At 44.5% G+C, this 21108-nt stretch overlaps 1 protein-coding gene and 1 long non-coding RNA gene across 2 annotated transcripts in view; one reads left to right on the top strand and one right to left on the bottom strand.

Moving 5' to 3' along the window:
- Positions 1–3763, bottom strand: part of LOC147914389 (uncharacterized) — a 36171-nt gene extending 32408 nt beyond the window's left edge. Inside the window, exon 1 of the long non-coding RNA XR_015555436.1 lies at positions 394–3763. This is a non-coding gene — a long non-coding RNA (uncharacterized LOC147914389). The remainder of the gene's footprint in view (positions 1–393) is intronic.
- A 178-nt stretch (positions 3764–3941) lies between these two features.
- GLDC (glycine decarboxylase) overlaps positions 3942–21108 on the top strand; it is a 93033-nt gene continuing 75866 nt past the window's right edge. Inside the window, exons 1-2 of the mRNA XM_004436810.3 lie at positions 3942–4401; positions 4950–5028. Coding sequence (XP_004436867.1) covers positions 4144–4401; positions 4950–5028 — 337 coding nt within the window. The 5' untranslated portion in view covers positions 3942–4143. The remainder of the gene's footprint in view (positions 4402–4949; positions 5029–21108) is intronic.

The raw sequence follows: 21108 nt of genomic DNA, 5'->3' as shown, positions 1-21108 counted from the left end.
CGCATCCCACATACAGCAACTAGAAGGATGTGCAGCTATGACATACAACTGTCTACTGGGGCTTTGGAGGAAAAAATAAACAAATAAAATTAAAAAAAAATTTTGGTTCACCAGATTAAGTAAAATTTTCATAGCGTGCTTATTAATTAGTGAGCACCAAAGATCTCTGTAGATCAAGCCTGATCAGTTACCCCTAGACATTACTGCCCATTACAGCAAATTTTCCCACTTTTCTCTGCTTTCTAGTGCTGCCACTGGCTTCTATCACTCTAAGACTCCATCATTACCATTGAAATTGGGGAGCCCATTTCAACAGTGGCATCTTTCATCATCATCTCACACGTGTAGACAGAGAAGTCCAGAACTTTTCAAGAACACTGCTGCTCCTCTTACCAATGGATTTCTCAAAGTTTAGGTAAAGTGATTGTCCTTTGTGCCCTCCTGAGCGATTAATTGCAAGGGTTGAGGAGTACATCGTGTCAACGCAAAATAACCAATAACCATTCTGTAAATAAGAGAAATAAGGTGAGTTTTACTTGAGCCAGAGCGAGGATTATAATCCAGGAAGGCCTTAGAAAGTATTTCAGAGAAGCATGGTTTTCAGTACAGTCATTTATCTTTTTAGAACTAAGAGCATACATTAAACACACCCAGGACACATTTTCCTCAAAGTTTGAAAGAGGTATTTAGTTGCAAATTAGCAGTCAACATGACCCTGATGTCGAGAAAGGGACTAATCTGGGCGTTGCCATAGGGCATTACCGATAGGGCGTAGGAGGGGAAGTATGCATTCTTACCTTAAGAGAGTGCATTCTTTGCTTTAATGGTTAAGCAGATGTACAATGTATATTTGATAGGCCATAAGTCAGACTTTTTAGTTCAAGGCGAATCAGTTTTGAACCCGAATAGTTACCCAATATACCTCAATATGTGAAAATCTCTTGTCAGTTGCACATGATAAATCCATTCCAACATTCCTATTTCACCAAGGCTTTGGATCCTTTCTTCTCTATTATACCAAGAAAGTTCTAGTATCTTAATCTAATTTAATGAAGGTCATCTTGAGTCTGGTCAACCAACTCAGCAAACACTTGGAAACACTCCTGGCTGATTGAGCTAATACATTGAATCCAGAATCTCTGGTGCTACAAACACATCAATAATTTCAATATTATATTCCTTTTTCCTTGGTCTAGAACCCACTCCTACACAGAAATCCTCCAATGATGATATACATTAGCAATATCTTGCAATTCTTTCCCTGTGAAAGCTTCTCCTCTGCTGTCATACATCTTACTGATTTTCCTCCGGTATGCTGAAATCTGACTCTGGTTGTGGATCTAGAGGTAAAGAAGCATTGGCACACCTTTGCAAGGTTAATGCTTTAGTGAAGCCATTATAGGATCTTCAAGCAAGGGATGGCCAACATCTCAGAGAGGGGAGTAGGGACTGCTTCAGCTGGCAAGGGGGTTTCAGTGGGATTTGGGGTTCAAAATAATCAAATTCAACCCAAACTACCAAAATGTTCCCATTCCAAGTCTTAGAGCTTTTAATTAATCCCAAACTTTCACATGTGAGACCTAACAAGGCTGTGAATTCAACTTGTTTGATAATTTGGCAATCTGCAGGATCAAACATTGGGTCTGATTTGTAAATATCTTCTCCCTGCAGCTATAGAAGTTAAGAGATTCTTTTAGAGTATTGAAGCTCTATAGTTCTCCGAGCTGCCATTTTATTCCATAAACTCTCTAGGACATTCAGAAGCCACTAGCCCTCTCTATAGTCCTTGTAGGCATCATTCCCACCAGGAGGGTCTAACCTAGCAACTATTTGGTTTAGCAAAGACCTGCCTTCAATAGGCACTTTATTTTCACTGATAATTTAAGTAACTGCTTCTATTTCATGGCTAAGATTATCATGATCTTGTTTTCCACTAGTGATAATGCTATCATTGACTTCAAACAGAACCAGGTCAGATAGCTAATCCCAGATTTCTATCTTTGGGGGTCAGTTTCCTAAAGCCTCTTGGCCTCAGTTACAGTCTCTGTTAATGTTTATTTAGGAAAACAAACAAATCACTCAAAGTATTTCAAGCACAGGAGGATTAAAATGCCAGCAACAGGTGCATATAAAACCATTGGGAGGGGGCTGGCCTGGTGGCATGGTGGTGAAGTTCGTGCGCTCTGCTTTGGTGGCCTGGGGTTTGCAGGTTTGGATCCTGGGCGCAGACCTATGCACTGCTCATCAAGCCATGCTGTGCCAGTGTCCCACAAACAAAATAGAGGAAGATGGGCACAGATGTTAGCTCAGGGACAGTCTTCCTCAAGCAAAAAGAAGAAGATTGGCAACAGATGTTAGCTCAGTGCTGATTTTCCTCACCAGAAAACAAAACAAAAAAACAAACAAAAAACCATTGGAAGGACTGGAAGAACAAAAGACAGGGTAGGTAGACCACCATGATCCTCAGGTCAACCACTGAAGCTCTAGTCCAGGACAGCAAGAAATTCCTGCTGCCTCCTAGGTTGGAAAACCACAGGAAATTTCCATTGAGGGTCACAGCTGCCTTGCTGTACCAACGTGGGTGGCTGGTAAGGAAGCACTCCATGTTTGCTGCCACCCCTCCATCTGTCTGGGGCTGTCAGAGAAACAAGAACATGGTTTCTGCTTTTCTTCCATTTTCCAGTTCTCATATAAGTGTAGCTTGTTGACAGGAGACTGAAAACATCCAGAACCCTGGAACCAAAGGAATCTGGGAATTATGGTTCTCTGGTTTCCAGTCCCTGTGATACTTAGAAAGATCATGGACAGGAATGGGGATAAATGCAGATTGCTCGCCCCCCGACCCGTGGCATCTAGCACTGAGGGTATCTCCCAACTTTTAGGAAGGCTGTAATTTCCATTCCAAATGGATAAATAACTGTTCAGATACATTCAACCAGCCCTTCTAGCTCACCACCTGCCCCTGCCTGCCATAGACACACATTTTGTCTATCGTTCTTTGTTTTATACTTTCCTGCCTCTCTGCCTAGTCTCTGTGTCTGTCAGCTACAGAACCCAAAGTGTGCAGAGGATGATTGAAGGAAGAAGCTTAGAGGAAGAGAAAAACTAGAGGTTCTTTTTTACCCTAGTCTAAGTACAAGAAATGTTCTGATGACTTTGGTCCTTCTCTCTTCCTCATATTAGAAGGACAATTGGAATTTTGAAAGTTCATTCTCTTGATAAAAATCTCAAGAGATAGCTAGAGAGCTTAGATTTACAAAATATCCAGGTATAAATAATTTTCCAACTAAGATGATGGTGCAAAACGTATACCTTAATACCTTTTGCATTTTTTCCGTATGCGCGCGCACACACACAGAAAGAGAAAGAGAGAGAGGTGTTTCTAGATCACGGTTTTGGATACCCGTGCTCTCAGTGTATAACTTCTTTTTAAATCCCATCCAGCTTTGTGAGATGAGAAAACTGAAGCTCAGAGGTTGAGTAACTTGCCCACTATCCTCAACTGTAAAAGAATTCTCATCTGCCCATATTGGTTTCCATGAGATATGTCAGGGAAAGATTCCCTAAAATTGATGAACGGAGACTTACCAACTCGGAGTCTGGCGTCCCCGTCAGAATCATCTTCCATCTCAGCTGAGTCTCCCAGGCAACTTGCCCGCGGCTGTCCATCCAGATCCCCCGCCAGGGCGGCCCCAGACTCTGGCACCGGGCGCATGGAGCGCCCCGGCCAGGCCAGAGAAGGAGTAGGAGTAACTGAGGATGGCAGGCTCTGGGCCAGAGCGGCGGCACTCCCCGGAGGGCCTGAGAAGGGGGAAGGGGGGCGGGGTCTACTCCGCCCTCGCCCCTCTGTCCACTCCCATTGGCTGAGCATTTGCTGGCCCCATCCCAACGCCCGCCCCCAGGGAGACGCTTAAAGTGTGCTGAGCAGGTGCCTCGCGTGGAGCAAGTACTTTGCGCGCGTGTCTAGGCTGAGCGCGGAGCCCATTCATTGCTCGGAAGCATCCGTCCATCCGTCCCGTTTGTCGTCCGGCGGGAAAGGGGCTCAAGGCCAGGGGGAGCCGCCACCCGGGGTACCGCCACCAGAAGAGGGGCCGAGAGCACGGCTGACCCCCGTGGCCGGGGCAGGAGACGGTGCCCGCGACCATGCAGACGTGCGCCAGGGCCTGGGGGCTGCGTCTGGGCTGCGGAGTCGGGGGTGGCGGCCGCCGCCTGGCTGGAGGCGCGGGGCCGCGTTGGGCGCCGCGGGGCCGCGACAGCAGTAGCGGCGGCGGGGACAGCAAGGGGGCTGGGGCCTCGCGCCTCCTCGAGCGCCTCCTGCCCAGACACGACGACTTCGCTCAGAGGCACATCGGCCCCGGGGACAAAGACCAGAGGGAGATGCTACAGGCCCTGGGGCTGGCGGTAAGGACCCTTCACCCAGTTCTCCGGGGCCTCACCCCGCCCAGCCCGGGTTCTGCCGGCGCGGCCTCCCGGCCCCCGCCCGGCGCTCTGCTTCGCTTGGGCTGGGACCCGCACCCTGGTGCCGGGCCCAGGCGCGGAGGCGAGCTCGCGCGCTCGGTCCCTGTGCCCCAGCCTTCTCCCACTCGCTTACTTTCTCCTCCCTCGCTCTTCGCGCCTCAAAACCTTGTGTTTTTCAACCCAAGTCGCCCTGCTGATGAGCCTTAACTTTGCAAGAGGAGGACCTCTTGGTTTATCCGATTATCTCCGCTTGCCCACTGAAATCCAACCAGGAGTGGCCGACTCACCACCCCGCTTCATTATTTTTTTTCCTCCGAGTGATTTCTGGTTTGCTCCAAGTTGTTCTTTTCTTTTTAAAAAGAAACCCTAATTAGGCAATTTAAATGAGGTTCCCACAAGCCTTTGTAGATGCAAAACACAGAAGTGACTTTTTAAACTCGGAAGCACTTTCCTCTCCTTTTAGTGTTCACGGACTTGCCTTTTAATTTTAGAGTGTTGATGAGCTGATTGAGAAGACGGTTCCCGCCAGCATCCGCCTGAAAAGACCCTTGAAAATGGAAGACCCTGTCTGTAAGTGGCCGGGAGGGCTACCTTAGACTCCGCTTGCTCTGGCGTCTTCTGTGGTCTCTGCAAGTCCAACTCAGGGTTAGGATTGCTCAGGACTGGGACTATGATTATTAAAATAAAACAGCGGCGGGTACCTCAAGGGGTAGGAGAGGGTGGAATAGTTAGTTCACGGAACAGTCGGTTCTGGACCCTAGGATGGAGTCCATGCAGCGCCTTTCTAGGTTTTTATCTCGAACGCAGGCAGAGGACTCCTCACTTCCCAGGCACCCTTCAGCGGCCACGGTTCTCTCATCCTCTGGGTTGTGAGGTGTCATCACCTCTTTGCAAATCAGGATATAGACTCAGAAGGGAAAAAGGAATTGCCTACTGTCGTGCAACCGTAGTGGCAAAAATGGGAGGAGACCCCGACATCTGGTCTCCTAGCCCAAGGTTCTTTATACCAAAATAGCCTCAAATTGTTCTCTTATCTCACACCCAAATTTTATTATTTATACCCACTGAAAGGCAGCAGTACTTTTCGAGTCCGGATGATTTTTATAGAGAAACACACAAATAAGATTCTTAACCAAGATGCTTGGCTAAGAAAGCTTAGTTTCCTCATAGACTTTCTTAGAATTTATTGTATGTTTAAAATATTCTTAATTGTCCGAAGACTGCCTTTCAGAGGTATTTTTCTGTGAATATTTGTCTCCCATGGACTGAGGCAAGAATCCACAAGTCAAGGGGACAGGCAGAGCTGAAGAGCTCTTTTTTTTTTTTTTTTTGTGACAGGAAAGAATTCTCATAAGGTTATCTGATTTTGAATTCTAGAGATGCTATCTCCTTTACTTCTGGAGTCAAGTGAAGAGAAGGCAATTGGTTTGTTTTGGTTTAGGTTCTGAGACAGAAAGGATTTTTGCAAGTAAGCTTTATTTTGTTTTAAAGTCGACAACTTGAGGTATGAAGCCAGTCCAGCTGCAGCTGACCAATGTCATAACTCAAGCAACACTGAGGACTGCTCTCCTTGTTGGTTTCAAATCTGAACCATTTCCTGTGATGGCAGGGACCTTGCTCATGGAAGAAAATCTGCACATTTTGTTCATTTGAACTGATTGAGATGTAGGGATAGATGGAAGCCTTAACTATTTCAATTTTAGGAAATCAGAATCCTGATTTGTTGGATGTTTAAAGAGTGAAGAGTTGTGTATTTTTAAAGCAAGCTTTAGGTGAATATTTGAATAAGTAAATGCCTTCCTGAGACTTTCCAAGTCAGAGAATATTTAGGTCAGCCCTTTTTACAATATACTCTAAAATAAGATGTTCTTTAAGAGCATTAGAGCCTAGGAAATATGTCAAAGTTGTCTACCATTTTTAAGCTCAGCTACTTGTTTCCAGCTGAATAATTTGAACGTTAGGGGATTCCATTTCTCCTCCTCTCTTGTTGGAAGCAGGCTCCTGATAAGTAATTTGTAATTGAGTGTAAACATTAAACCCAGCAGCCTCTGTGAGATTTGGGGCTGGTTCCATCTGGTTAGACTGAGGTGACTCAGAGAAAATATTGCACAGTCAGGAGTCTTTCCTTGCCCTGAAGTGGCAAGGAAAAGCTCTCCAACAAAGCTTGCTTCTTGGAAGAGTGAGCTCTGGTGGGGTGGTGGCTGAGGGGGTCATGCAGAATGCATCAGAAAAGCATCAATGTTTACTCTGAGGTGAGCACATGTCATGGTTAATGAATGTTCTCCACGTGGAGAGGCCAAATTGGTGCATGTAACCTCTAGTAGTAGCATTTCCATCTAATAGTGGAGTAGCATTATCTGAACTTGGTTTCGTGTGAATGCCTATGTTCTTTTGTAGTCAGAGAGGAATTCTGGACCAAATATTTTTCGCCATGTACAGAAGAAACTAATAAGAGCTAGTTATATGAGTCTTAAATGCCCTCATTGTTGAGTAGAAAGAAGATCGTGAGAGCTATAAGCACTATGGAAGTGCGTGGGTTACTTCTTATGCTAATTTAATAATCTCAAAAACATGTATGTAGTGCTTACTAAGTACTGAGCTTTTTAAAGTGCTTTTCATATATTAGTTTAATCCTTATTATAACCCTGTGAGGCAAGTACCATTATCACCTCTGTTTTAAAGATGAAGAAACTATGGCGTATAGAGGATAGGTAGCTTGCCCAAGGTCACAGCTGGTGGTAAGCAGTGGAGGCAGAATTCAAGCCAGGCAGTCCAGCACTCCAACCACTAGTCCACGCTGTCTTCATTATGTCCTCTGCAAGAGGGTGGTGTACAAAGTAGAAAACTCCTGTCCTGACTCTTCTGAAGTATCCACTTTACAGAGGTGCACAAATCCCATCACACTGGAATCACTCTGCCATTTGCCAACTGCCCTAGTGGAAATGCAGTGACATGCTGAGAGCACAGGTATGGGATCACTCAGGTCCGCTGCCAGGGTGAGGGAAGGGGTGACAGAGGTGCAAGACTAGGGCTCGGTATTGAAGGATGAGTAGTGATGCTCTGCTGGACAAGGCTGGAGGAGACTGCTGGAGGCAGAGGGACCAGCATGTATAGGACAGAGTGGCCTAGACAGTCAGGGAAGTACAGATGGTTCATCTGTCACGCAAGATGCTACTCACCCTTGGACGCTTCAGGAAGTGCCTTGAAAGAATACCTTGATTATCAGTTGGCTTCTCAGTAAGTCACACTTCAGAGAAACAAGCAAAGCTACTCAGTTCAATACCCTGTCTGTTTCATTCTGTTCAAGTGAATCTCCCCTCCCCTTCCCACACACACACACACATAGAAAAAAAGACTAGAATGATATATGTCAATGGGAACATTCGTTGCTCGGGATGGTGCCATTATGGATTTTTATTACTCTGCTTTTCCTAGATTTTCTATAATAACTATGTATTTATTTTGTAATTAATACAAAATTTAAAAGTCCTTTGTTTATGAACCAAGACAATCACTTTTAGCTATGGTATGCCTCCCTGTGTAGTATTTTCAGTGAAGCAATCTCAAGCTAACCAGACTGAACTAGCCCATAACTTCACAGAGCTGCAGGGTTTAAAGTTTACACAAAATTGCACATTGCTTAATGTGAGCATGCTTAGGAAGAGAGAGGAGAAACTAAACCCCCTAATGTTCAAATCATTCAACCAGAACCGAGCAGCTGAGCTGTCAGAATGAGACTTTTGATGGACTTGTGAGAACTTAATGTTCTAAGCTGCATCATTTAGAGTGATTTTCCATAAATGGTTAATGGAGGGCAGTGAGCAGAGGGAGGTGTTGTGTAATGCAGCTGCAGGTGGTGGCTATGTTGCCAAGTGGGGTTGTGCACTCTCCTGAACTGACCCCAAGGACACCTAGACAGGGCAGCTATTCCCCAGGCTGGGGACATCAGTTGTCTTTCAGTCGGATGATGTCTATCGTCAGGTCCTGCCTTAGACTTCTCAGTCTGTGATAAGGCTCTCCCTTGGCCATTCCTGGTTCCTTCAGTTCCCAGCTTATATGAATTATTATTTCATCTTTAACTAGGATGATTCCAGTGGATTTTCATTATACAGCTGTGGAAATAAATGAAGACAACCAAATGAGAAAAGCAAAGGCTGTTTATTCTGACCTTGCTATAGCAAGGGAGTCAGCCTTTTGTTTTGGCAGACGAGTGGGAAAGCCTTATAGTGGAATGAAGGGCAGGCTTCAGGTGTGCCCTTGATGGAGGCTGTTGGCACAGGGAAGCTGTAGGTGGACAACAGAAGCGGGCATCCTATGTGATTGGTCAGGGGTGCATATTTGCCTTTGTGTGATTTGTCCTAAATTGGAAGCGGGGACCAAAATTAGGGAAACTGTCAGTTATTCAAGTCCTGGCTATTTTGGGCTGATTTGTTATTGTACAGTTTCCTGGATTGTCACTGGAGATAGGAATTTGGCTTTCTGCAAGCCTAACTTATTATAGCAGACTGGCTTCTGGGGTGGTGTATTGTAGATAAGGGGTTGGTTTCCTGAGCCGGTTGCTGCAGGTTGTGGGTGAAAGTTCTATGGTTATATATGGTCTGGCTCTTGTTCACTTGTATCTTTAGTCACTCACAACAGAGTGTCTTGTCCTTATATTTTGTCATTAATGCTTGTTAGGCAGATACTACTGATGTGACTGATACCTTGGACAGTCAACCTATTGCCTAAATTGTTAAGTGTTTATCGACCATCTACTATGTGCAAGGCTCTGTGAGGATAAATATATGAATAAACATAATCACCATCTCAAGGAGCTTACATCTTACCTTCTTAATATTAATTTTTTTTTTTTTAAGATTTTATTTATTTTATTTTTTCCCCCCAAAGCCCCAGCAGATAGCTGCATGTCATAGCTGCACATCCTTCTAGTTGCTGTATGTGGGACTCGGCCTCAGGATGGACGGAGAAGCGGTGCCTCGATGCGCACCCGGGATCCGAACCCGGGCCACCAGCATCGCAGCACGCTCACTTAACCACCAAGCCACAGGGCCGGCCCTCTTAATATTAATTAAGTCAGAAAGTTAAAAAGTCCCAGGTGCCATGAGAACTATGAATTAAATGCTGTGAGTGAAATTGGATGAAGTGAAATTGGATGGAAAAACAGGGATTTCTGAAACAGTAAGGAGTTAAAAATACGTCTTCTGTTAGAAGCAAATACAATATCTTTATGTTGACTGGGTTGTTTTTGGCATGTAAGTATATTATATAAGAAGGAAAAAACTGAAAGAAATAAAGGCAGTACCTTCACTGAGAAAAAGAAAATGGCAAAAGGCCACGTGCAAAGCATAGTTAGAGAACTATTTGAGTATTGTTGCAGTCTCATCCTTGATGGAATCTTATCAGAATAATTATGCTGTTAATCATTTGGGGACTCTGGGGTATTTTCCAGCACCACCAAGCAATTCTCCAATTCTCAGCGGACATTGACTAGGTATACTACAAATTTAACTCAATTCTGACACTATCTACCTGGAGATAGCATCAGATCCCACAGGTTAAGGGCTCCGTCCCCCAAGCCTGCCCTCACTCCAGATGCCAATCACAAGTCCAGGTTGTCACCTGTGCTTCTCAACAACAAGCTATAAATTGGAGATTCCCATGATCTTCTTCTTGGGTTGGATTAATTTGGTAGAGCAGCTCACAGAACTCAGAGAAACATTTCTTTATATTTCCCGTTTATTATAAAGGATATTATAAAAGATCCAGATGAACCGCCAGAGGAAAAGGTGCATAGGGTGAGGTCTAGAAGGGTCTCTAGCACAGGAGCTTCTGTCCCCTGTCCCTTTGGAACTGGGGTGGGCCACTCTGCCAGCACATGGATGCCTTAGCCATCCTAGAAGCTCATCAAATCTGTTGTTCAAGAGTTTTTATAGAGCTTAATCTGCAGCCACTGCCCCCACACCCCCTTCCCCTTCCCAGAGGTGTGTGGGTGGGGCTGAAAGTTCCAACCCTCTAATCACTTGGTCTTTCTGGTGATCAGCCCCATCCTAGGGCTATGTAGGGACGTCACCCTGTCACTTCATTAGCATAAACTCAGATGTGATCAAAAGAGCTTTTATGAATAACAAAAGACACTCCCTATTACTTAGGAAATTCCAAAGACAACAACCAAATATACTTCTTGTTATACCACAGGGATTTTCAGATAAATATGTGGAAGTATATCTTTATAGAAGTAGAGAGGTGAGAGATTCATTTTAAAAGAGATGAATCCTAAAATAAGTTATAATCATTTTTTTCCCCTTCCTTTTATAATTAGAACACCAAGCTAGAAATCTCAGTCTTTATAAAGTATCATTTTTAGCGTTAAAATGTTTTGGACTTTCTTATTTTTTAACATACAAATGATACAAAAATGCTGAGAGGCCAAAGAGGTCAGTGATTGAGACAAAGAGCATAAAATGTAAAAGAATATTTCCCTCCTCATCTTGTTAAAGGATCATGGAATTCACACAGCAACATCAAAGGTATTTTATATAAATGGAATTACTTCTTTAACAATATTTTTAAAATTGACTTTTGGAAACGCCATTGTATTAGTTATCTCTTGCTGAATAAGAGATTACTGCAAAGCCCAGTTGCTTAAAACAACAATGAACATTTATTATCCACAGTTTCTGTGGGTCAGGAATCCAAGAGCGGCTAAGCTGGGTGGTTCTGGCTCGGTGTTTCTGATGAGTTGCAGTCACACGTTGGTGGATGCTCAACCACGGCTGGAGGAGCCACTTCAAGGTGGCTCACTCACATTGCTGGCAAGATGGTGCTGGCTCTTAGTGGGAGGTCTTAGTGCCTCCTCACGTGGGTCTCTACTGCTTGATTGTCCTCTCAGCCTGGTAGCTGGATTTCCCCAGAGCCAGTGATGCAAGAGAGAAAGAAAGCCAGGTACAAGCTATTTTTATGACCTACCCTCAGAATTCTTATAGCATCACTTGCACTATATTCTGTTAATTAGAATGAGTCACTAAATCTGGCCTGAATTCTGGGGAAGGGGAGTTAGTTTCCACCTTTCGAAGGGAGGAGAGTAAACAAATTTGCAGATGTATTTTTTTACTAGACTTTAGTTTTTTAGAGCAATTGTAGGTTCACAGCAAAATAGAGCAGAAAGTACAGAGAGTTCCCTTATACTCCCTGCCCCTACTCATGGATAACCTCCCCCTTTATCAACATACCCCACGGCTACGTTAGTACCCCACAACCTACATTGACATATCAGTATCACTCAAGTCCATAGTTTACTCACTTTTGGTGGACATTCTGTGGGTTTGGACAAATGTGTAAAGACATGTATCCATCATTATAATATCATACAGAATAGTTTCACTGCCCTAAAAGTCCTCTGCAGACATATTTTTATCTAACTTTTGAAAATATTCAATGCTATCAACATGAAATAAATTATACTGTGTTGTAAATATAGTGTTACTCTTGAGGACTATTGAGGGACATAGGACCAATAATACACTAAATGCTGCAGCCTACTCACCTTTGTCACCATTGGGTTATAAGCTACTATCACCAAATCTGTTTCTTCAGCTTCCTCCATCTACTTCCATTCCTCATTTATTGAGAGGCTTCTATGGAAGATCAGATACTATTTTAGGCACTGAGGGTACAAGAGTCAGGAGATAAAGGATGATGAAGATATGACCCTGACTGTAGGTTACAACTGATAGGGAGATAGATATTGAATAGCTCTATGGATTTACAAATACAATGAATCCTTTGGCTGAAGTTATGGCATGAGCAGAGGCATGGAATTGTGGAGATACATGGTTATTTGAGGGATGGTGAGTAGACCCTGTGTATAGGACATTAGGCTGCAGAGAGGCGTGGAAAACGAGGTATGGAGGGCTCAGAGCCATGGTAAGGGATTTGTTTTCTTTTATGTATTGTGGAGACATTAACATTACAGGGGCAGGCCCCATGGCGTAGTGGTTAGGTGTGCACACTCCGCTGCTGATGGCCCAGGTTTGGATCCCGGGCGTGCATTGACACACTGCTTGTCAGGCCATGCTGTGGCGGCATCCCATATAAAGTGGAGGCAGATGGGCACGGATGTTAGCTCAGGTCCGGTCTTCCCCAGCAGAAAGAGGAGGATTGGCATGGATGTTAGCTCAGGGCTGTCTTTCCTCAGACACACACAAACACACTAAATAAATAAATAGATTTATAAAAATAACAGTTATTACAGAGGGAAGTGACGTGATGCAACTTGTGTTTTGCAGAGTGCCTCTGAGATCAGAGGCAAAGAGACCAGCTGGGAGATTGCTGGAGAGTTTAGAGGTGAGATGTTAAATGTGCATTAGTTTAGGTCCACCAGGAAGCAGACAACAAGACAATTTTAGATATGTAGGAAATTTATTGTGGGTGGGAGCAGGAGAATGCAGAGGAGCCTTTAGGCTGTGATGCAGGTCTGACCCTGGTGGAAGGGGAGAGAGCTGGAAGGGCGATTGGGAACGAAGAGCCTTAGATTACAGCACAGATCTCAGAAAGTTTTGGTGAGTCTGAGTGGGAGTCCTTGAGCCAAAGTCACCCATGGGAGGAGTCTAGGAGGAGCTTTGGGCTGGGTGCTAGATAGACAATGAGATTGTGAGCTGCTTGCAGGCAGGTCTGTGTTCCAACTTTTATTCCTTATGTCCTCTTTCCATCCCACCAAATGGCACCGTGCCTCACTTTAATAAGGCTCCGTGAATAACGTTCATCTCGTTTGACTGCTCAGGTTTGTTTTACTTATTAAACTCAAAAGTATTTTTACAAAAATGCAAATTGAGAATTTTAGTAAGGATTCTCAATGCCTATATCGTCAACATACTAATTGATAAAACAATGAGGAAACAAAATTTCTGAAAATCTGAAATAATTGCATTAATTAATTTTTTTTTTTTTAATGAGGAAGATCAGCCCTGAGCTAACATCCATGCTAATCCTCCTCTTTTTGCTGAGGAAGACCGGCTCTGAGCTAACATCTATTGCCAATCCTCCTCCTTTTTTTTCCCCAAAGCCCCAGTAGATAGTTGTATGTCATAGTTGCACATCCTTCTAGTTGCTGTATGTGGGACTCGGCCTCAGCATGGCGGGAGAAGCGATGTGTCGGTGCGCACCCTGGATCAGAACCCCGGGCCGCCAGTAGCGGAGCGCGCGCACTTAACCACTAAGCCACGGGGCCGGCCCTACGTTCATTAATTATTGCACTGAATTGTTTCACAGAACTGGCTTAATAGCTTTGGGTTTTCATTTATAAATGTTTCTCTGAAGCCCAGGCTTTTAGGGATGCAGTTGAACTAAGTGCGAGAACAATTTCTGCATTGATTTGTCATCATGGATTCTGTGATGGATGGTTATTGTGAATATTAAGCTAGCTGTATGTGGGAGTTTAGGTGAGTTTTCATTGCAATACCTCCATTCTCCTGTTTTTCTGGGCACCTACTGTGTACTTAGCAATCTGCTATGCCCCTACCCTCAAAGAGGTTATAGTTAGTTGAGTTGGTGAGATTCTGGGTTGGACTGCAAATTTCTCTGTGTGCCTATTCCTTTGATCTATAAAAAATTATCTCTTTCCTGCAAGCATGTTAAATTGTTTGAGTTGGACTCTCAGACCATATCCTTCCCTCCTTCTTCTTTCTCTGCTGGTGTAACAATGTACCCACAGGGCAGCAAAGAGGAAAAACAAATACCGGGACTTCCACCCTGATTCTCAATTCAAACTGACTTGGCCTGATTACATAGTTCAACTGGTGTTCCAGATAAATATGAATTGCAGTGTATCTCCCTACATTTCTTTAAAAAATGTTCATAGATTGAATTAAGAGAGGTGGTGGAGAAGCCTCCCATAGAAAGTAGTGTCATCCAAGTCCAAGGAGTAGATAACAGACATGGCACCCCTCGTCTCCACTTCTCCGCTGTGGGATGCTGTTCTGGTTTTCCTACAGCTGGTATAAGATCTTGAACCTGTGTATCTTTTGGATGAGCAGGAAGAACTGCAGGGATTGCTCACTCCTGTGAAGACGAGGGACCAAGGAGCCATCAGAAACACAGATTGGACGTGTCTCGGCTCCTTTCAACTGGAGGTGCCCAGCAGAAGGCTCTAATCCCTGAGGGTCACGAGGGACTGGATGAAGTGGGGTGTTAATTGGCTGAGTAAGAAGATGGGGAAGAGCCTGGCAGGATTAGGGCAAAGAGAGTCAGAGCCCCAGGTCAGCCTGGGTGGTACTCTCCTGACCACGTGCTGTCACATGGGGTGGGGGGTGCCCCTCTACCAGTCTGGAAGGGTTTTCAATTCAAAGAGTTTCATTATTCCACATTACACAGAGCTTATGGATTGGTTTGCCTTCCTGGAATGAACAAATTCTGTGATTCAATAGACTTTGGTTGTGAAATGCTCCTTGGCCAGGGGAGGAAACTTGACAAATACGAGGCAGTAGGGTTTATGGGCTGGGTAAGTGGGTTTAAGTCAGGCTGTTATGGGGGAGAGAGAGGGTCCTGCAAATGATTAGGTGGTGTTGGGGAAAGGCTATACATTACAATGGAATTTTTTTTTTTAATGATTTTATTTATTTATTTATTTATCCCCCCAAAGCCCCAGTAGATAGTTGTATGTCATAGCTGCACATCCTTCTAGTTGCTGTATGTGGGACGCAGCCTCAGCATGGCTGGAGAAGCGGCGCATTGGTGCACGCCCGGGATCCAAACCAGGGCCGCCAGCAGCGGAGCGCGCGCACTTAACCGCTAAGCCACGGGGCCGGCCCAACAATGGAATTTTTAAGCAAATTCTCGCTTCCACCCAGAAAATCAGAAAATCCTGACATATGTGTGATTCATGGTCTGTTTATCTTGATTGAGACCCTCGTCCCCTCCCCATGGTTTCCTGAGCGGCTTTGAAGCCAAAGATCTGCCTGTTGGCAAGAAAAATACGCCAAGGCAGTCTCTGTCCTCACATTCTGGCCCCAGCTTCCCCCTTCAGCCTCCGGCAGAAAAAGGCCTTTCTGGGCAAATTCAAATATGAGTGTGTTGGTTTTCAGTCCTGATGATTTCCTTGGAGACCTTTTCTGAGTATCTTGCCAAGTGCATGAAGGGTGGGGTGTGGGAGGGAGGCTCTGATGCTGGTTGAGTGGCTGCTCTGTGCTGGATGCTGCTGTGCTGCTGGAAAATGCTCTGTGGACGGCCGGCCGATTGAAGACCGGCAGGTGTCTGCACCCATATATTTCACAAGGAGGATTTTGTTGTGGGCGTAACATTTTAATTTTTGAATAAATAACATAAACACATTGTCCAAAATTCAGAAGCACAAAAAGATATACAGGGAAAAGTAAGACTCATTACCACTTACCAATTTCTTGAGACTCTTCCCAGAGATATTCTGTTAATATACAGCATACGCATATATGTTTATTTTTTTTAAATATAAATGGCAGAATAATATATACTCTCTGTGGAAACTTAGGCATAATATTTTTAGATTGTCAAAAAAGTAAAAGCAAAGCATGGAAAACATTTTCCATATGCTGTAGACCCCCCTTATTAGAGGGGGATATGTTCCAAGACCCCCAGGGAATGCCTGAAACCGTGGATAGTGCCGAACCCTATATATACTATGCTTTTTCCTATACATACATACCTATGATAAAATTTAATTTATAAATTAGGCACAGAAAGAGATTAATGACAATAATTAATAATAAAATAGAACAATTATAACAATACACTGTAACAAAAGTTACCAAACTCTTAGCAACCTTAGCATACATTTTTGTTCTTATTAGGTTGAGAACTTTCACCTTTTCACTTAAAGGAGCACTTCACGGCTTCTCTTTGGCATATCTGAATTTCCAGCATCACTATTCTTGGGCTTTGGGGCCTTTATTAAATAAAATAAGGGTTACTTGAACACCAGCTTTGTGGTACCTCAACAGTCGATCTGATAATCCAGACAGCTACTAAGTGACTAACGGGCAGGTAGTGGATTCAGCTGGACAAAGGGATGATTCACGACCCAGGTGGGATGGAGCCGGCTGGTGAGAGATTTCATCACGCTACTCGAACGGCATGCAACTTATTTTTTTTTTTTTAAAGATTTTGTTTATTTATTTTTTTCCCCCAAAGCCCCAGTAGATAGTTGTATGTCATAGCTGCACATCCTTCTGGTTGCTGTATGTGGGACGCGGCCTCAGCATGGCCGGAGAAGCGGTGCGTCGGTGCGCGCCCGGGATCCGAACCCGGGCTGCCAGCAGCGGAGTGCGCGCACTTAACCACCAAGCCACGGGCCGGCCCATAACGGCATGCAATTTAAAACTTATGAATTATTTATTTCTGGAAATTTCCATTTAGCATTTTCAGACCGCAGTTGACCAGGATAACTGAAACCTCAGAGAGCAAGGATAAGCAGGGACTACTGTAATTGAGGAAAAAAAAGAAAAATCATAGTGTTGTGTGCTGGGGTAATGCGTTAAGGATTGGGAACTACGTGTGTGTATGTGTGTGTGTGTTAGGTGTAGCAGATATCTTGAGCCATACAGCCTGCCTGTCTTTTTTTTTTTTTTTTTTTGTGAGGAAGATCAGCCCTGAGCTAACATCTGTGCTAATCCTCCTCTTTTTGCTGAGGAAGACCGGCTCTGAGCTAACATCTATTGCCAATCCTCCTCCTTTTTTTCTCCCCCAAAGCCCCAGTAGATAGTTGTATGTCGTAGTTGCACATCCCTCTAGTTGCTGTATGTGGGACATGGCCTCAGCATGGCCGGAGAAGCGGTGCGTCGGTGCGCACCTGGGATCCGAACCCAGGGCCGCCAGTAGCGGAGCCCGTGCACTTAACCGCTAAGCCACGGGGCTGGCCCCCTGCCTGTCTGTTTTAATGACATTTTCCAGTCTTGTCAAAATTCACGTATTTGGGAAATTAAAACCTAGGTCTAGCAGTGCCTTGAGTATTTAACAGATAAATCAGCTTATTCCTGTTAGAAAGTATTTATTTGGTGTAGTGGTTGGTACAGATTTCTCCTTGGTATGTTAGGGGCAAGTGACAAGGGAGTTGCTATTGGAAAGGTTCTTATGTGAAAATATTTAAGGAGGAGGCGTTCATTCTGAATTCTGAGAAGCAGGAGCAGTGTGAGACCCACCTGTGGATTCTTAGGGAGTGGTGCGGAGGCCACTGACCTCTGTTCTTGGTACATTAGGACCACGGCATTATGCAATGCTTTGAGGCAGAGGAATAAACAAGGTCAGAAGCAGGCGTGTATTCCACAAAAAAGAACTTACTGCTTAGATTCCTGAAGGATGGCTCGAGGACTGTCATGGCTGAGAGTGCACAGTAATGCACAGCATCTGGCTGCCCTGCGAGGCTGTAGGCAAGCATCTGGAGAATGACAAATTGTCTCCAAGTGTTTTTTAATGGACACTCCCTTTCTCATTGTATCTCATTTCCCCCCTGGTTGGTTTCATTGTTGTTCACATTCAAGAAGATAGTTACTGGAATTGGGCCTGTTTACAGGAGGAAGCTGTTTTTGTCAAGTTGGAGGGAAAAGTGAAGAATGTGCACTGCTGTGGGGTTTGCCCGGGGGAAATCTGATCTTTTTCTTCTCTCTCCTTTTTCTACACAGCTTTCCTTGGGACATGCTCTTACTAAGCGGGGAAAAAAGGCTGCCACTTTGGAATTAAGGATCCCGTGCTATTTTCTCTGGAAAGGAATTCTTTTCCAAGGGAGAAAGGAATCTAAATCTACTGTGAAGCGCAGTGGTGGACATTGCATGGTTAGGATTTGGGCTTTTAATTAGACCAGTCATGCCCCCAAACTTGCTTTTAGAGACTGATTCTGCCGTGTTCCATTTCAGATAGGTTCAGTGGGTAGATCTCTGATTGTGGACTTTTCCCTTTTCTTTCCTTTTTTCCATGTCCATTGGATCTTGGCATCATTTAAAATAGTAACTCACGGGTCCCCCCGTGGCTTAGCGGTTAAGTGCGCGTGCTCCGCTACTGGTGGCCCGGGTTCGGAACCCCGGGTGCGCACCGACGCACTGCTTCTCCGGCCATGCTGAGGCCGCGTCCCACATACAGCAACTAGAAGGATGTGCAGCTATGACATACAACTGTCTACTGGGGCTTTGGGGGAAAAATAAATAAATAAAATTATAAAAAATAAATAAATAAAATACAATAGTAACTCAAACTCTAGCATCCTAAAGACACTGGTCCAATCGGCTTAAGAGCCAACCCAAAGTGGAATTTCGTTAGTGGGTGTGAGAAATGATGACCAGTGAACAAACGTTTGGAACAATTCAGACACTCACTAAGTTGTGTGTTTGGGAAACTTTTTTTTTTTTTTTTTGGTGAGGAAGATTAGCCCTGAGCTAACATCTGTTGTCAATCTTCCTCTTTTTGCTGAGGAAGATTGGCCCTGGGCTAAGATCTGTGCACGTCTTCCTCTACTTTATATGTAGGACGCCTGCCACAGCATGGCTTGATAAGTAGGTCCACGCCCAGGATCTGAACCCAAGAACCCCGGGCCACTGAAGCAGAGGGCATGAACTTAACCCCTACGCCACCTGGCTGGCCCCAGGAAATGTTTTTTATTATATGTGACAGATAAAGCCTGAAGTCTTGATTTTATCACAGTAAGAAACAGCTTACCTCTCTGTTCAAGTCACAGAATGTCTTGGCTTTTAGCTGGGAAGTTTGGTCATGATGGGCAATGGATGAGTGAATGGGAAAGGCTTCTCGCAGCATTCTCACTTTCAGAAGCATGACCAAGTACCTACCCTACTCTTGTTACCCCCCAAGGGGAGTCATCTGCCCCCTGCAAGACATGCCAATAGTCAAGAGGCAAGGTGGTAGCAGCGAAAGGGTTTTGTTACAGCTTACTAGCGAGGGGGAAGATGGCTGACTAATGTCCAAAAGAACCTTATTACAGAACAAAGACTACAGGGCAGTTATATAGGGGGCTGGTCTCTGACTTGGGGAGGCATCTGGTCTCCAGGGAGGGGCATCCATCTGATCTTCAGTTGGGGCAGATATCTGGTCTTAGTTCCTGATAGTGTTTTGTTTTACTGGATATGCAGAGACCGGAGCAATACCCTATACCCAGATCTTTCAGTTGTCACTGATGATGGCTATCAACATAGACTCTCTGTCCGGGGTTCATCACATTCCTAAGGAACTCAAAAGAACAAAGTTATCAACTTATCGCAGCTGCAAGGGGCCATAAAATCTACAGAGCTCCTGGAGGGTGCATATCCAGCTGGGTTAGTTAATCAGAGGTCATTCAAAGTTACAATATAGGGGCCACCTGGTGGTGTAGTGGTTAAGTTCGCGTGTTCTGCTTTGGTGGCCTGGGGTTCCCTGGTTTGGATCCTGGGCACAGACCTACTTACTGCTCATCAAGCCATGCTGAGGCAGCGTCCCGTATAGAAGAGCTACAACTCTACAACTATGATACACAACTATGTACTGGGGCTTTGGGGAGAAAAAGAAAAAAAGAGGAAGATTGGCAACAGATGTTAGCAGAGGGCCAGTCTTCCTCAAAAAAAAAAAAAGTTACAATACGGATTCTTTTCTATAATATGGCTTCCCTTATGTCAACCTTGTGGTGTTGAGCTGATATCACTTTTGATGGCTCAAGAGTGTCCATTAGCTTGGTTTTCAGAGGACTACTCATTCTATTAACTCACTTTGTTCCCAATAGAAGGTGAAATTGGTTGTAAAGACCAGGCTATGATGAGGGCCAATTGGGGTATATTCCTATTAGCCCCAAGCTGGGTAGGGGTGGAGCCCACAGGTACTTGGGAAATTTGGTCCTGTAGAAACTAGAGCATATCTGTTATGGGATTAGAAACTTGTGTATCTCAAGTTTGACCATTTTTATGTTTCTAGGTCTTAGCTATAACGTGTGTATATAGTGTGTAAGACATAGTGGCAGCTATGAGGGATGCTGATATGTATCTGGAGACTCTAAATTTTCAATTAGAATAGTGGAGGGAATCTGATTTTTCCTTTCACAGGAAAACCCATTCTCTCATACCTCCTAGCAAGGCTGTCCAGGAGACAGCCCAGTGAGAGAGCCTCGACTAGAGCCCCGTTCCCTTCTTCCTTCCTTCAGCAGCCTCCTGCCACTCAGGCCCTGGTGCTGTCCTACCCATATGCCTTCAATAGTAAGGAAGAGACGACACCACCCCAGACCAACCAGGAACCCACTGGCACATTCCACATCAGTTCAGGGTCTCCAGATACATATCAGCATCCCTCATAGCTGCCACCGTGTCTTACATTCTTGAATGAAACACTTGAAAAAATTTAGAGGCCAATTAGCATAAATGAAGAACAAAATAATTAATGATAGATAAGACCCAGAAGCATAAAAATGATCAGTCTTGAGACACAGAAATATCTGGCTGAGAGAGCTCCAAAGGGAAGATCTTAGGAGCAGAGGGGCAGTACTGGGTCCACTGCAGGCATCTCCTTGTGCCTCTGGGGTTCTTCTTTCTGCAGTTCCCATTAACTTACTTGCTATAGTCCTATTTTTTAAGGCAGAAAAATGAAAATCTTTAATCAGTAAAAGAAATCATAACAGGAAAAAGTCAAGCTTGAGAAGCAAGGCTTGTTGATCCTATA

The sequence above is a fragment of the Ceratotherium simum genome, chromosome 20 (genome assembly GCF_057802395.1).
Source record: "Ceratotherium simum simum isolate JZ-2026a chromosome 20, ASM5780239v1, whole genome shotgun sequence".
In the NCBI taxonomy this organism is placed as follows: domain Eukaryota; kingdom Metazoa; phylum Chordata; class Mammalia; order Perissodactyla; family Rhinocerotidae; genus Ceratotherium; species Ceratotherium simum.
This window is presented reverse-complemented; position numbering and strand designations above follow the sequence as displayed.